At 38.2% G+C, this 18,467-nt stretch overlaps 1 protein-coding gene across 1 annotated transcript in view; it reads right to left on the bottom strand.

The window, feature by feature from the left end:
* The window catches only part of PROM1 (prominin 1), a 128,670-nt gene that overhangs the window by 66,438 nt on the left and 43,765 nt on the right, over window positions 1-18,467 (bottom strand). The window contains 2 exon segments of the mRNA XM_072406878.1: window positions 1,647-1,673; window positions 5,656-5,714. Of these exon segments, the coding sequence (XP_072262979.1) occupies window positions 1,647-1,673; window positions 5,656-5,714 (86 nt within the window).

The raw sequence follows: 18,467 nt of genomic DNA, 5'->3' as shown, positions 1-18,467 counted from the left end.
CCCCCAGCCAAATACCCAGTATGGGAGCTTCAAAGGAAATTTAAGGCTTTCATACTGTTCCGATATTTGGAAATAAGTATTCACAGCCATAAGAACCTATCTAAGATGGCTCATTTAGAATCTACAGTATGCACCGTCTAAACTTGGAGGACTGTAGCCCCCCTTCCGGAAAACTCACACTAAAGAGAATTTCGCTACGGTTGACAAGTTTCCATAATTCTTAGCTCTATCCCTGCCTAGAGAAGTCATATAACCTCTTGCAGGTGATCAGTATAATAAATCAATGATTTAACCAGGTAATTTGAGTGCAATTTAAACTTTATCGAGGCCTCCCAAGACTCCATACACCCTGCTCTGCAGACATCTCCTTCAGCTGGATGAGAAGGTCATGAATGATTCACCACTGTCAAAAATAATTCATATTGGCAGTATAACAAATTAGTGGCACCACTGTAATGTCTAATAGACATTTGGACACTCTCCAGACATTTTGTCTCTGTACTGTGTCATTGTTTAAATTAAAGTGATTGTAATTATGATTCTGTATTAGAAATAGTTTTCTCCTTTACTGTTCTTCATGACCTAGATCTGTAAAAAGACAAAACTAAAATCGCTTCTATATAAGGCTGGGAATGAAGATCTGCACATGTCAGTATTAAGGTACCTATAGACATTGTGGACATATATTAGAAAGATCATTTGATGGTCAGCTACTGCATGTTGCCTGATTAGTAGAAATTGGAATTGTCAATCAGCATGGTTCCTGATCACATACAAACTGTCACGTTTGTGCACAAACAAACTTTACAGGTTTTTATATGAGGATGACTGTGCGGTGGTGATTTTGATACTGTAATGGCAAACACTAATTACATTATTACAATATTATAATATTTAGGGGACTATTTAAAATGAATGACAGTAATGAATGCATGGTCCATTACTGTATGTCGCAGTAACACACATATTACCAAAGTGTGAAGCCAACCACAGCATTTATAATTAGAAGAATATTTTCAGATATCTCTCTGTAAAACACATGAGGTTTCTGGAACAATGTTTGCTAGGCACAGGATTCCCACAAAACAGCTCATTGTAAAGTAAATGTCTCATTGAATGCATATGTGCACTGAACTGTTGTATCCTTTTGACTTTAATGTCTGTGGATCAGTAGGTACTCTAAAGAAAAATATGATGGTTGCCAGCAAATGTAAATGCCAACTGCCTGGCTGCCATGCTGATCAAACCATTTTAGTATTAGGATACTGATTAAAAGTTTGCTTGGAGAAGTTTTTGATTTTACTGAAGCCTTTATTGGGTTCATACTGGTTTCAGATCACAGACTTAGAAATGATTGAAGCCAAATAATTAGCTCAACAACTAGTACTTTCAGGGAAGCCGGCTATCTTGGTTTATGCATTTTGTGATTTGCAGACATTTTCTCATTAATGATAAATAGGTAATACTTCAGAATTCTTAGTCTGAGCTCACGCCATGCATATTGAGTTTTATACAGACTTCCCTTGGGTGAGCAAACATTCCAAACAAATAGATCTCAACTGCATCCAAAAATATCAAACTGACAGAGCTCTAGATGGTATCAGACATCTTAATGAAATGCTGCTGGGGTCACTAGAAGAGATTACCTGCAAAGTCAGGACAACATTCTCCGGCTGTGCCAGTCACAGCAGATGTGGAAAGCATGCGGAATGAAGAAGCAACAGTCTCAGCATCACATTAAAGAATAAAAAATTAATATAACATGTCAATCGGTTAAAGTTAAACTACTGCAAAGAGAGCTAAAGGCTTCTAGTACAGACAAAACCATCAGCTTACATTAAAAAACAGTCACAGTTAGTCTTTAACAAAAATCTGGTAAACAACATTTTTAAGCAGAATTGCATGATTTAACCATAAATATATAAATGTTTATAATTGTGAAGGTAATGTACAAGTATAAGATTATTATAGATCAAAAACTTAAACTTTTTCTGTTTTAGGATCAAAAACAATAAATACAAGCGGGTGCTGAGAAGTTCCTGGCTTCGCCCCCTTCCAGATGAAATAGAAAAATGTATGTGGGGGCATATGGCAGCCTAATATCTTAGTATGTAACTGTGCAAATATCAGGTCTTTGCCATTCTTAAAACTGTTTTTTCTTTTAGTGAGAAGCTGTGATGGCAGAGGCACAAGCAAGTTTCACGTCGTTGGAGTAAGGGGCCGTCATGAAGTTTTTGTTTCTCCAAGGAAAGTCAGCAAAGGACATTCAGACTGAGATGTCACAAACACTGGGGGAGAAGTGTCCTTCCTACAGCACTGTCATACCTGGATATCTCGTTTCAAGACTGGGCATCTCACTGTTGAATATGAGCCCCGCATTGGTCGCCCCCCAACCTTTACTGACCCGGCAACCTGCAATGCCCTCCATGAGCTGATTATTAAGGACTGGGGAATATCCGTGAAAAAGACAGCCCAGATACTTGACATCTCACGGAAGCATGTTGGGTTTGTTATCACCACTATCCTAGACATGCGCAAGCTTTCAGCGAAGTGGGTGCCCAAATGTTTTAACAGTGATCAGAAGAAGTAACGAGTTGAAGCATCCAAAGCCGTTTTGGCCCATTTTGAAGCTGCACAGGACTTTCTGGCTAGTTTAGTGACTGAGAATGAAACCTGGCTCCACATCTATGATCCTGAAACCAAGGAACAGTCAAAGATATGGCGCCACAGCGGGTCCCCTCAGCCAAAGAAGTTCCAAACCCAGAAATCATGCCAAAAGTCTCATGGGGTCCGTTTTCTGGGACAAAGACAGTTTTCTGTTGGTGGACTACCTACCTAAGGGCCTTATTATCACCGGACAGAATTATGCAAACCTCCTGGAGCAGCTGAAGGAGGCAATTAAGATGAAACGTCGTAGAAAAATGACCAAAGGGATTCTTTTTTTGCAGGACAATGCACCTGTGCACACGTACAACGTTGTGGCTGCCAAATTAAACACTCCGGGTTTCCAATTGGTCCACTATCCCCCCTACTCACCTGACCTGGCCAATTCAGACTATTATCTGTTCCCGAATTTGATGAAACACCTGAAGGGGCAACGTTTTGAGGACATTAGTGACAACAAAGATGCTGCTGAGAGCAGGTTTGCAGCTCAACCAAACGACTTTTATTTGAACGGTCTAGAAAAGCTGCAACTACGCTGGACCAAGTGCATCAGTCTCAGAGGGGAATATGTTGAATAAATGTGTTATTTCATAACTCTGGCAAAGCCATGAACTTCTCAGCACCCCCTTGTATATATTACCTTTCCCTCATTTTCTAATTGTGAGACTTAAGGGATCAAATGATCAAATGTCACCTGAAGTCTGACAGCTGCTGTCTTGTCAATTGTCCTTCCTTACATGTCGTCTCCCAACTCCTGTTAGTGCATAGCAGTATAAAACAACAGGGTTTATAGGTTTAACATGGTGACTATGGGAATTTCCAATTCAATATCATTATGGGCACTCAAGCATTGAGTTCGGGACATCAGCGTCTGTCACACCCAGAGTGGCCCCTGGCATTTAACCCATGAGGCATCAGGTTCAAAGTAAGCAAAATTATTGAACGGGCTAAATAATCATTTTAGGCTCTGCGTTTAGATTTATGCATAAGCCCAATCTGAACTGGTTCTCTTTAAAGTCAATGTAACACATCAGAAGCCTTTCATAGTAAGTGTTCAAAAAGTTTCAAATAAAAATTTTAAGAAAAAACATTTCATGGGAAAACAATAGCTGAAATTACATACCCCGTTCCTAAAATTCCAGTTGCCTACTGGAGTGAATACTTTTTGAATAAAGCTTTGTACACATATCAGATGATTGTTATTAGAGCGGGCATGCTAGTCCCGTGTGGAAATCTGACATGTGTACAGTGGTTGTTCATCATCCACTGTGGCAGATTAATTGACAACCGAATGGGGCGCTGTGTATGTAATAAGATATCAGTTTGTTGTGTGTATGCCAGGTTTATTTACAATATGTACACCACAAAATGGGGATTTCACATAATGTAATAACAAAATATTAGAAATAAACATTTCTCTAAAAACTATCACATACTGTATTGAAATAAAATGAAAATTAGTTGAAAATCATAAAGATTAACTAATACCTTGAATTACTGAAATACACAGGATACAGTTTTCATAGCTAAGATCTAGATATTATCTGCATTTAATTACTTGTTATTAGCTAGCCACAACAATGTGTAACTAATTTGTGGCCATAATCTGCTAATAATATGCTGCTCATGTATTTATTATGATGGTTGCAGTATTGCACTTTAGCCTGCAGGTGTCACTATTGTTGCTTTACACAAATGAGCCCAGACTTGGCTTTCTGCAGAAATGAAATTCTCCATAAAACACATCTGCAGTGAACATCCACAGTGTGGTAACAATTTTAAGACTTCACTATTAAAAGGAACATATTAAAGAGTGTAATCGTAAAAAAAAAAAAAAAAAAAGAGGGGGCCCGGTAATAGTGAAGGCTATCTATGGCAAGCGTGCAAGGAGAGCCTATATGGGGGTCCCAAAAATAGTGAGGGGCATGGCGTGCCTGAGTGTGCCTGCCCCACTACACCCCTGTGTATATGTAGGGAGATGGGTCTGTGCAAAACCAAGATCTGCAAAGAGGTAAATGCAAGCTGCATGCAACAAACATATCTCACATCTTTGCATGTTCACATCCTTACAATGCATTAATGTGCTTTTTCTGGTATTTTGATGCATACCTGTGTATTGAAAGGGCCTATGATGATAATGGCAGCACATAAACATGCAAAACTGATAATCCTACATTCAAAAATGCATGAAAATAAATATAATAGCTACACAAGTCGCTTTTTAATCAACACTTTCTTGGGTCACTATTGGTATGTATTGGCTGACATATAGTGCCTGATTTATTAATGGAGAAGGTAGACTATCGTGCGTGAACCTGGGTGATCCAGCAAATCTGGGATGGATCTGGTCCTGGAATTAAAACATTTTCCAACAAATAGCAAATGGAGAAATTTGCTGGATAACCCACAAACTCCTATGATGAGAGAGAGATAGAGAGCGCGAGAGAGAGAGCGACCGGCACAAAAAATAATGATCTAATTCTAGGACTATTTTTCTCTATAAAAAAATGCATTTCACCTTTGTCTTATTAGAGCGAGTGCCCTTTTATTTCCATCATTTTTTATCCTAAACCAAATAGAAAATGATGCTAAATCATACTAATGTGGAAACTAACAGCAATAAAACCTTGACTGCGGTCTAACCCTTCCCTGCATTGTCCAAAAGAAAATAATGACTAGAGTGTCATGATGATCACAATCACACTTATTTGTATCGTATATAGCGGACATTATTTGTTCCAGTCCTGGCACTGCTTGATGTCTGAACACTCACAATGATATTTACAAATGTGTGAGGCCTCAGCATCTGCTTATATTATTCCAGTATTAATAAAAGTTGCAGCAGAACTGCATGCTGAGATATTACTTGTGCACATGTCCTGCAATTCTTTCTCATTAAACTGGTGGTGTAATTGGTGGTTTTATTGCCCAAAACATCTAGCCACTTAATAATATTGCCCCCTCATTCCAGTAAAACTGCATTAGCTTTACCTTTTGATAGTCACTGCGTGATGCACCAAACTTCTGCACTGCTATTCTTTTCACCAAATCTGAAAAGTGCAAATAAAATAAATGTCAGAAACATATCATAATCAACGGAAATACATAATAAAGTTTCTATACAGGGTAAATATTGCTGGTTAGGAAGATGCATGTTCTTACTTCCCAAATATGAAAAAAAGCTTGTGTATTGGGAGTAAAAATGTGTGTATGATGAAATACATATTGTTCTATTGGCCTGTTCATTCTGTTTTAAGTAACCTGTTTTCATTCATGTGGTGGAAAACAATGATGTAGGACTCCCTGGCCCATAGCAAAGTGATGCTGTGCTCCTAGGAGTGGTAAAATGCACCACAAATGTAAACTAATTTGCACAGTTGTTGCTGTGGTTGTGGCTATGGTGCAGTTCATTATCAAGAAAAGAAAATGAAATTGTGCAGTCAAAAGGGACTTGTTGTTTTCTGGAACTGCACTTCTATCTGCCACAACCATGAGCACATAACATTTACTTGGATGGGAGCAGTCACGACTGCAGTTGAGTTTGTGCCAAAATGCTGTGGTCAACTGCAGGTGGGAAATGGTCCTAAAATGAAGACACTCGAAGATTTACCCTCACTATAAGAATAAAATTAACGTTGGCTATAGCAAACCATCAACTAGATATGTGAGTGGGAACAGAATCTTCAGCCATCTTTTTCAACTCCCATTTATTTTGTATCATCAGACCCCATCCTTCAGGCTTTACCTCTACAATCATCAATAAATGGTCTCGACAATCAACTCTCTAGTTTGGATCCCATAGTGCTCCCTTTTCCTGATCATATGGTTCAACCTCCCCGCCTGACAGGACGGCCATGGCTCTGGCCGGTGCACCCCCCAGCAGGGTCAGGAGAAGGACCTCACTTGGGGGGAGCGCCAGCCAGAGCTGCGGACCATGTTTCCTGTACGGATCGCAGGCTTAGGGCAGTGGGTGGGTTCTGGCATCATGATGTCACTCTGGGTCGACGTTCCTTCCTCTTTCAGTGACACACAGCTCCCCGTGCATTATTCAGCATGGAGTCCATGCATTTAGTGGTCCATGAGGTCCAAAAGGTTGGGGACATGATGATCAGGATGTTTCCTATTGATATACAGAAATCACTGCAGATCCTTTATGTAGGGCTCTATGCACTTTGTGGATATTGCCATTTATCTCTTCAGAGGGAACATTTTGCTAAAAACAGTCCCAAAGATGCAACCATTATGATTTTTAAACACCCCACCCCTGTTCTGATCCTATGAGCAGAAATGTGAATGCAGTCTAAGGAAAATGCAAAAAAATGATCATTGACCCTGTTGGATTCCTCTCATCTCCAACACTGCAGTGGAGGAGTACATCTGGATAAGGAGGTTCCCTTGATGTCAGTTCTCCCAAGTACCCTGCTGATAAACTAATAGCCCTGCAGATTACACATTTGACAGCCAGGTCCTCCTCCATGTAATTGGAATGCAGAAAGCTTTTTCCTGTATGAATAAAGGCTGCAAATTAAATTGCAGTCCTTCTTCATAATTAGTGCTTATTTGCATATAAAGAATTGTTCTTTTTGCATTGCAGTCTATTTATACATAACATCTGCTTTCGTAAATGCAGCGACTTGAAACTGCAGCATATGAAAACCTGACTGTTTTCCTGTGCTTATTATGAGTAAACCACACCACAAGTTCCTCCCCTGCCCATTTCTCCTGGCTTGAAGGTGCAAGTCCTAAGCCCTGAGCTATGTTGCTGATTTTATTTTAGCTAATTTGCATAACTAAAATCCTATGTCAGTGATCACTTTATCTGCATCACATTACTTTTATTGTGAGCTGTTATATGTTCTGATGTGTACCTGAGCCATCAATCTCCTAGAATTGCACAAAGCTGTAATTTTATTGCGTAGCACAAACCATTAGTAATTAATTTACTTTCCTCTTCTCTAAAGACTTGAGTAGATACTGGAGAAAATTGTTTAACAATCTCTCAGTCAGAAGATTATTGAGCAATTTTTCCTGTCGAATATACCACTGCGATATTATTCTAATGAGATTAATGACACAATAATCTTCTATAATAGCAAAAGAAGCATTATTTTCTGTCTCTAAGATACAAAATTGTTCTTGCAACCCAAAGCCAGCAGACATCATCTTTTATTTCCGTACCCTGGGCCACCATGGCCACTGTACACACATAGAAGGGAACATGGCAATTTTTACCCTATTTCCACAGGTTCTTATCCCTTTCGCTTGTTGGGTTTCAATATGTGTTATATCTGCTGACTTCAAGTTACCTCTGACGCCTTGCTACCCCGAGAAGATAAATTAGGAGGTACGTGCACAGTTCTAGTAGTTAAGGGTGGAATAAACAGATTCTTGCATGAGCTCTACTTTGGCCGATTCTCATGGTGTGCAAAGCAAGAGGTTCACTTTAAAGATGGACCCAGCAGCAGGATATTGCTTTCTTCTCTTTGCTCCACAGTCACTCCCTTTTGGTTGGTGAAGTGAAGGTGATTGTAGCCATATTGGTGCATCACCATCAGAGTTGAGTACTGTCCATGATATGTTTATCAGCACCAACAGGTACATTTTCAGGACAAGCTTTGGAAGGTTATACCCCTTCTTTTTCTCTTGTCCAAGCGGTTGAAATTTATGACATGCCCAATATTTATGGTTTTAGAAAGCTTGCAACCCACTCACTTCCACCCATAAGATAGCACTGGTGATGACTGGTTGCTCAGACATCCAGCCCTGTCACTTGGTGGATGGGGTAGAGACATCTGCAAGTCACCACAGGTCCTCTTTTTGCTTCCAGTGACCAAATTGCAGCTGGTGGACCTGCCAATAAAATAGACCTGCCACTTTGCCCTGCATTGTAATAGCCATTGCACTGTGAAATACGAGGGTGGTATTTTCAGCAACATAGGACAAAGGAATGTAGGGATAGCTATATAAGCAATATTGGGAGATATAACCAAAGAATTGGGAGATATGTATCATTGTACATTATACCAGACTGTAATTCCACCAAAATTGCATGAATCCTGGGACTATAATTTCTGGAAATCATTTTTGGATAAATTATTATTTTATTGTGTTTTTTTTTTTGAGCAGAACTTTCTTTTTTTAATAAAGGCTTTGAACTCTTTGTTTTGTTTATTGTTAGTATATTTTATTTTTAAATTTTTTTGCCCCACTGGCCATTGTCCACAAGAATAAAAAAGATGGAAAATACCTATAATAAAAAGGATAATGAGGAGTAAAAGATCTGTCATCATACTATGTGTTTCAGTATAGTAAAGTGTCTTTTGCTCAATGGACAGGCACTTGATGAGAGAGATCTGTTATGGAAGAAAAGGCTGGCCAGTCTTGTGTTTCTGCATCCAAATAAATGTAACAAGGAGAGGGAAGATATAAGAATGGTAACATTCTTGTTATATTGTAAAGTGACAACTCTAGGTATAACTACTCCACTTTAAGAGCAGCATATAATATGTAGAGACCATAAAGCTGGAAGATTCCAAGCTCATATAAACAATAATACAGAGAGAAGGCAAGAGTGAGCCAACGATCCTGCTCCATGCTGGAATCAATAATGGTTTAACACAGAAGGTGGAGATCAGGATAGAAATATAGGGCTGAGAGAATCAAGGCTATAGCTAAGCAATCAAAGGGTCAAAGCTAAAGGTGTATCTGTCTAGTCTATTTATTGATTTCATGCTCTGTTTCCCATGTTGCAGTGTGACAGGTTAGGCAGATGATGCGCAGAAATTGAAAGACTTCAGTGGACCTCTAGCACTTAGCCAAGGGAGATCAGGCTCAGACTAAGTAGTATAAACAATATATATTACAAAAACACAATCTAAAAATATAAAAGCTGGATAAACTAATTAATCTTTCCCATGAAATTACAGTTTTGAAAACAAGTCTGTAAATGCAATGACACCAAAACTTATATCCTGTGGAGTACTGTCCATATAATACACATATAGGAAACTGAATTAGGTAAATGTATGTGTTAAGTCTTAGTATATGGGAAAAATTTAGATTTGCAGACCAGGTCAAGTTTTCATTAAGTTTCCAACTAAATCTACACCTATCCACACAGCTTTCACCTCTTGGTTTTCCCAGTAATAGACTCAGAAAATTGTATACCACCAATTATAAACCCCTACACCCCCTCATGAAGTCATATGGAATCTACTGTAAAGGTAAGATGCTGGGACATCTGGCATCTTGTTTTCTTCCTACTTTGGGTGCCATATTGTCACTTCAAATGGCTTATTTTGGTTAGGAAGAAATGCAGTGCAAAAGCACAGTTGGCCCATAAACAGGTATTCTGTCCACAACTTTAGTTTCAATACAGTGTTTGTAATACTTATTAACCTGATTGGTATTGGTATTTGCCTTCAATTTTGGGTTAAGATGGGCTTTAAATTCAATTGGAAGGAATTTGTTAGCAAAGATAATAGTGGGAAATTCAAAACAGTATTATTAATATTTTTTTTAAAGCTAGGAAGCAAAATCAGAAAATATTGGGAACTATTTATCTGAAAGGAAATAGGAAATATTAGAGGTAAAAAAGTAAGAATTGGTGAAATAATAATATGGAAGTAGACAGGAGGATGTGATTTCACAAAAACCAAGTAGTAGCTTTAAATATATTTTCACAAATACAGAAACAAGGCATGCAAGGTTTTATGACACCTAGAAGATGAGTGGATGAAGGTAGTGGCGCCTGTGACTGAGTGAGGACAGATGAGTGTGTATAAAAAATTGCGATCAGCTAGATACAGGTAAGTCCCTGAGTTAAGGACATCCAAAATACGGACAACTCCTAGATATGAACGGGGCTTCCCTGCTTGCTTGTGTGAGGGACAAGAGCTTGATGGGGGGGGGGGTCAGTTCACATGATTTGCAGAGGAAGTCTGAGCTGTTCTGCAACCTCTTTAATGACCAAGACAAACTCTGCAGTTGTTTCATTTTGCATATAAAAGCACAGCTTGCTCCAAAAGTTAATGAATGTCTTGGCTCCATAAAGTTTTTTTTTTGCTTTGTTTGGGATTAGCTCACAGTGGGGATTTTATACAGTACCTGACACCATGCTGCCTAATAATATCTTGGGACAAACATCGGTCCTAATTGCATTTAATAAAATAATGTACTTATTCTGACCTATCATCTTAAGAATAAATCTACAGTCCCTATCTTGTATGAAACCCGGGGACTACCTGTATATTTTATTTGATTGACATTACTTATCTCTTCTGCTGTAAAGAATGTAAAGAATTGTAATTTTTTATATTTTACATTCAGATCTGCTTTAATAAAATATAAGGCAAACATCTTATGCGTACTTTATTCTGTTCCGAAAAAAAATTGCTGTCCTTTCCTAACCCCCTAGCATTCTAATTTCCTCCGTATTTCCATGCAAAAAGCGCTACTTTTTTTTGCATGGAAATTTATTTTACATTGTAGGCTATAATTCTTAGACATAACTCACCGAAATATGTCCAATATTTATAAATTTATTAATATAAGATATAATATTTAATTAAAATAAATGTAATAATAATAAAAACACAAAAATCTGTTAAAAAATAATAGTAAAACATGTAATATAACTGTAGAGTGCCATGTATATTATATATATAATATATTTATATATTATTTTTTTTATCTCTCTCCACTCAAAGTATACTAATTTATAAAGTATAAATAAGATTATGTTCCTTCATATTTCATCCCCCAATAAGGAAATATTGCAGTAAAAAAAGAAGAAACTATGTAACGTAGGTTAACTTAGGTGCAATTTAGTTTCAGAGACTGATAACTTTGGGTCTATGCTGAGACATGTTTAATTCCTCATAAACCTAATACCTTATACACATGATTAGTATAATTTGAATAATAACATATAATATATGTTTCTAACAATGCATACAAATCAGAAGAATTCAATCAATAATACCAAATATTCTCTGTAGGAAACATTTTGCTTGCTATTTCCTTTCCTTGATAGCTGTAATATCTAGTGGCAATTATTAACAAGAACCTGTCACCAGATGGTGTCTACATATTTTAATGTTCAGTATATATGCAAATTCTAAGAAAGTCTTGGCATACCATTACAATATCCTGTGCAGCAGCTTAAGGATCCCCTGGGGCTCAGTGAGATTCAAATCTCTAGTCAAATGTAAAAGCAACAACAAGGATTGCCTGGGAAAAAGAAGTAGTTCTTTATTCAAAAAGCATTAACAACAGATTCCATGTAGTTACAATCTCTGTTCTTTCTTAAATTGTTGGCAATGTTATTGTTGGGAATGTTGCTATAAAGAGTTCAATATTAGTAACTGCTTAAGCATTGCTTTTATCTGGAAGAGAATCAGCTTAAGACCTCTGTATATTTCTTTAGTATTAAGTGATTTTCTGTACACCTTTGGCACCTCTAATCTGGGAAATATAAAGGCCGTGTCACACAGGTAACTTATTTGCAGCCATTAATCAGCATAAACATTATTACCAACATATAACAACCATTTACTGCCTTTTATATAATCTGTAGAACCTCTGGCTACAATAGAACAGAATAGAATGCCAATTTGTAGCTAAACCATAGAAGTGAATAAAAACTGTCCCCGGCAATCTAGTCATCTATGTAAAAATGATGAGTTGGGAAGTAAGGACGCAAAGGAAAGCAGTTGTCTGAATGAAAGCCAGGATAACATCTTACTCTGAGTTGGTATATTAAGGGAGGAGATGGGGGGGACCTGTCCATTGTAAAGTATACTCCTAAGATGGGGGTCATCAGAAACATTCCAGGACAGGAACTGTGTTTCACCCATCGCTGGGGGGAATGCTGGGTTGTCAAAAAATGGTGTAATGGGGCCTGGTCATGTAGATAGTTTACACGTGCAAATAAAAGTGTCTCAGATGCGTAATAGATCAGTAGTGAGGAAAGGTATGGGGAAAGTTGGTTGTAAAAGGGAACGGTCCACCCAAGGTAGAAACCGGAGATCGACTGGGGAGAGGGAATCCTCTAAAAAGACCCAACCCTTTGCCTCCCTATTATAAAACCAATCTATCAGCCGTAATAGTACATATGCACGGTAATAGGACATGATATCGGGGACCCCTATTCCACCCTTATTTTTGGGTTTGGCTAAGGTACGAAAAGCTAAACGAGGGAGTTTCCATTTCCATAAAAAAATCCGAAACAGCCTGTGCAATTTACGTAGGTAGTGTATTTGTATATTGGCACCATTTGGAACACATATAACAACCGGGGCAAAATTTCCATTTTAAGAGTATCAATTCAAGCAAACCAAGACAAGGGCAGAGAGTCATGTTTCTGAAGGTCACATTGGAGTTTACTACATAAAGGGAGTCAGAGGTAATGAGTAATGAATAAATACTTAATTGCCTCATTACAAATCCTAAGAGGTATTAGTGCTGACGGACAACATTTGGGTAGAATCAAGAGAAATTTTGAGAATTTCAGATTTTGAATAATTTACTTTAAAGTTGCTATATAAACTAAACTTCAAATATATAAACTAATCAAATTCCTTCAATATGGAAGGTATCGTGGTGTGCAGGGATGTTATATACAATAGCCAAATCATCTGCATATAGTGGGAGTTTATAGTGTGAGTCCCCTACCATTACGCCCCGGACATCTGGGTTTTGGCACAAAGCCACGGCTAAGCGCTCAATGACCAGGACATATAGAAGTGGGGAGAGGGGGCATCCCTGTCTAGTGCCGTTAAAAATTTGGAGAGATTCTGATAAAGATCCGTTGACCCGCACATGAGCTCTTGGTGAAGACTATAAGGCTGCAATCCTAGAGATCATGCTGGGACCCACACCCACCTGGTGTAATGCTGAATACATGAAAGGCCAACTGACTCTGTCAAAGGCTAATTCAGCATCAACTGATAAAAGGCACATAGGAGTTGTTGTAGATTTTGCGTATTGGATCAGTAGAATGTTCTTAATGAAATAATCCCTTGCTTCTCACCCATAAATGAACCCAGTTTGGTCATTATGAATTAAAGTTGGTATGTACAGGGAAAGCCTATTGGCTATCAATTTAAAAAATATCTTCATCTACATTTATTAAAGATATGGATCTAAAATTTGACCAGATTGTGTGATCCTTGCCTGGCTTGGGGAGAACTGTAATGTCAAAAAGGGACTTTATTGAGGGTGTGCACTTTATAAAACTGCGGGGTGAACCCATCTGGGCCTGGACTTTTACCGGCTGGAGTGGATTTAATCGCCGCAGAAACCTCTTCCTCAGTGAATGGGGATTGTAAATGAGAGGCCTCCTCTGGGTCTAACACTGGAAGGCCTGTCTCTTCTAAAGACTTTTGAAGGGAGGAATAGGCCACCAGGTTGGGGCAAATTTGGTATAAATCTAAGTAATACTTTTGAAAGGCCTGAAGGATATCCCTTGGGATGGAGGTTATCGCTGTCTGTATAGAAGGTATATATGGAGTAGACACACAAGGGTAAAGCCCTTGTGCTAGAAGTCTACCACATTTGTCACCATATTGGCGTATCAATTTATGGAAGTGGTCACGGTAATGTTGATGTGCCAAATTGTACAGTTTAAGAAGGCAGGTCCTAGCCGCAGTCCGTTCTAAAAATATATCAGGGGACATGGTTTGTTTATGTAGACGTTCCAGAGATCGGATTTTGTCTGATGTGAATTTGATATCTTGCGTCCTAATCTTCTTCTGTCTGGCCCCCTGCTGTATTAGGACCCCCCTCCCCGAAGGACCACCTTCATTGCTTCCCATTATATGGGAAGAGAGGTGGGATCTGAGGAATGCTCTCCAATAAAATTGGTGATAGCGTCAAGGACTGCCTTCGCACAGATTGGGTCTTGAACAGGGAGTTCAAGGGCCTGCTTGGGGAATGTGAAGGGTCACCCAAACAGAGAAGTGGTCGGACCAGGGGCAGGAATCTATGGAGCAGTAGGGTCCCCCCCCCTCAATCTGAAGATCCTGTGTGTATTGTGTCCCCATACAGGTCCATTCACATCAGATATTGACCCCAAAGGAGCATACAATCATTTGCCTTTTCTAGATTCAAACACAAGCTAATAGTAATCTTGGGGAAAGCTGATCAACTAAATAAGGTGCTGAACCCTCATGTAAAATGTAATTGAACAAAAAGCATTTATAGTGATGTTCAGGTAGAAAAGATAAAAACCACACACTAGAGACAAAAGGGCAACAGACCAATACCTGAAACCAAAGTACAAGATGGAAGACCTATTAACTTTAAAAAAAGGAATTCTACATATTTTGGACTCATGTGGATGACCATTGTTTTTTTTTTTTGCATTTGCATTTGACATGTATTAGATGTAAACTCTTCTGAGCAAGGTTCTCTTGTCCTGTTTTACTGTTGGTATCTGTCTGTCAATTGCAAACCCTATTTAACATACAGTGTTGCATAATATGTGGGCACCATATAAATACTGCCTAATAATATTAATATTTGGAGTGTTAAAAGCAGGTCAACAAAAATTACTTTATATCAGCAAATGACAATTTAGGGGCCACATACTGCAACTGGATGAATGACATTTTCCTGTTTATTGATAAGTAACGTCTTGCATCACCTGCATGAATTAAATGTAGGTGGTGATGCAAGCCTAGAGATGGGGATCTGTGTGGGTCTGATGGCTGTAATGATCTGAGTAGTTCTTGTGGTATCATGCAATTAATGATGCTAAAACTTTAGAAATAACAAGTCCTTGAATAGCTTATTTTTTGAGAACTAAACATTGATATTCAGGAATCTGAAACCAGAATTCTTTTAGACCCCAGTGATAAGTATTTTAGAATGGTCCATTACCCTATCACAATAGATTTATGCTTCAAACTAGCATTCGTGTGTAGAGGAATATTCCAAATTTGTATGTTTTTCCTGTCCACATCAATTAAAACTAAACTTTAGACCTAAATAATATAAGTAAAACACATATATTACCATATGAGTAATCTTTACAAAATTAAGATAATACCTTGGTCCCAGCTGCAATGGAACAAATTCAAGTCATCATTCTCATTGATTAAGTTGTATCTGACCTCCCAGGTCTCTCAGGTCCCTACATCAGACAACAATGTCTTCATGGTATATAATGAACTTTCAGAGTATAAAATTTGCTAAGTAGTAGTTATACTTTATTTGCTTTTGTTGTTAAATGAACAGATTTGTATGCACCTCACAGCTAAAAACATCCATATGACTTTTCATCTTTTTCACCTGATATGGGAAACAATTTTTACTTTTTACTGACCATATATGAGAATTATATCTTGTCTTGTGAATACCTTGTTTGTATCATTTTTTATTAGGAATACCTGTCCTGTTACCTAAAATAGTAACACTTAGTCAGATGACCTATAGACTAACTAGCATCATTGTACCCAGGCTCTGAACTCCGTGGCACTATTTCTGCTTCACTGTTCATTTTAGGCCCATTCATAATAAAGAGTCTTTAGTGTATAATGTACACCATTTTTACACTGTGTAACCTTTATTATGAAAATGGTATAAACCTATGAACATGAACACGGGTGTTTGTTGATATGGGGGCATTAGTTTCATAGCTCCAGTGACGGTTTGGGTATCTGGTGGAAAAGACTCTGAGTCTGTTTGTTGTGGTCAGATCTGTGTGGGTCAGGAGGCTATATGACAGATCTATATGGGCCAGGTGGCTGCAATTGGGATCTGTGTGTGCCTGGTGACTGCAATGGGGATCTGTGTGTGCCTGGTGACTGCAATGGGGATCTGTGTGTGCCTGGTGACTGCAATGGGGATCTGTGTGGGCCTGGTGGCTGCATGAGGAATTTGTGTAGGTTTTGACTAATCATCTGGAAATACCCGTCTTCTGCCTGCTGTCCGTTGAAACCCTCACTACTTCCCACCACTACATATCCCCACCTCCTAGATTGTAAGCTCTTCAGGGGAGGGTCCTCCCCACCTCCTGTGTCACTGTCTGTTTTCGTCTGTCATTTGCAACCTCTATTTAATGTACAGTGCTGCGTAATATGTTGGCGCTATAAAAATCGTGTTTATTAATAATAATAATAATAATAATAAAAACTGTTAGTAGTATTTGTGTTACTGGATTTCCTATTACCTTTAATCGCACAATACCTAACTGCAGTTGAGACCTGCAGTTTATATTTGAAGGTCCTTTGAAGGAAAAAAGCTTGTTTTTCTACAGTTCCCACAGTTGACTGTGGGTTGACAGATAAGAAGCAGCAGGGTATTTACCAGTTTATCTGTAGAGTTTCTATTTTCTATACTCCATTTGGAGAGGTTTGTATTTATTTTCTGTAGCACAGCAAGCAGTAGACAGTTTTCTCCAGAACTAGTATTCATCATTGCTTTGCTGGTGGCATCTCTAAGTTTTGTTTTTGCCTATTTTTTGATTCCAGTGACAGCAGTCAGAAGGACAAAGAAAAGATAAATCTTCCTAACTGGGATACAGATGGCAAACAAACCCTAATGGGGCTTTTAACATTCTGTATGTTTTGGCTTTGGATAAACATAAGGATACGTTTGCTTAACACAAGTTATAAATGTGGCCATTCTCATCATAAATTAGCACACAACAGAAGGTCATATACATAAAGTTATTTGACAATTGATAACATACAAAAATAGTTTTTTTCTGAACTTGACATAAGAGCAATCTGAGGCCGGTCATTAAAATGTGTGTTGGCAGAATGGTGACTGTGAAGTCCCCAGTTGCTGGTTTTATTTCCTGTCCTGTCCTTCTGCATACGGTTCAGCAGCTCTACAAGGTCAGCAACAGTTTTTAGTTACATTGGCTAAACATGAGTAACAGTGCCACTCTGCTGCACTAATCTCCTCCTAGGGGCCACCAGGCAGGGCATACACAACCATCACAAGACAAAAGCCATTGTGCATCAGCATACATGAATTATATTCTTATGGCATATACATGAATTTTTATATTTATTTTTATTAACAATAACCAAAATAAATCTCAATTATATTTGTTATTGGTTTAAATCATCCTTCTATCTTTTATTAGTAATGTTATACTGTATATGTATGTACATGGGGGAGTTATCAGCCATAATTGCAGAAATTTAAACTTCCAGAGACGCTTAACAGAGTTGTCAAACATCAGAAAAACGAATGTGGCTAACAACTGAATCAAAAAATTGTTGTAATAACGAAAATCCTATAGTACAGGGCTTACCAAATATTTTTTTTTCACAGGATCAACACCCCAATCTCCATCTTCCCAAAAAGAATGCAGAGATACAATTCTTATCATCATGACACTGCAAAAAACACGTTTGCAGAGACATAATCACCATTGTACTTACACCATCAGAAACATGTCTTGGAGACACAGCGCCAAAACTGATTTCACTAGAAATATGTTAGCAAGAACACAATCAGTACTGCATGAACATACTTAGAAACAGTGCAGAGGTACAATCAGTGTTACCAAAACACATGCGATCATTCATACAACACAAAATCTAATTTTGAAGAGAAGTAATCAGTACTATATTGACTCCATCAGAAACACATCTGCATAGACACATACAGTACCACTCTGCATACTGTACTGCAAATATATTGACCTGATTTATTAAAGTTCTCCAACTCTGGAGAGGATACACTTTCATCAGTGAAGCTGGGTGATACTGCAAACCTGGAATGGATCTGGTCAAGGATTCAAAACATTTGCTAGCAAATAGCAAATTACTTTTAAGAAATCTACC

Source organism: Pyxicephalus adspersus, chromosome 3, assembly GCF_032062135.1.
Source record: "Pyxicephalus adspersus chromosome 3, UCB_Pads_2.0, whole genome shotgun sequence".
Classification (NCBI taxonomy): Eukaryota; Metazoa; Chordata; class Amphibia; order Anura; family Pyxicephalidae; genus Pyxicephalus; species Pyxicephalus adspersus.
Note: the sequence above shows the minus strand (reverse complement) of the source record. Positions and strands in the feature narration are given on the sequence as shown.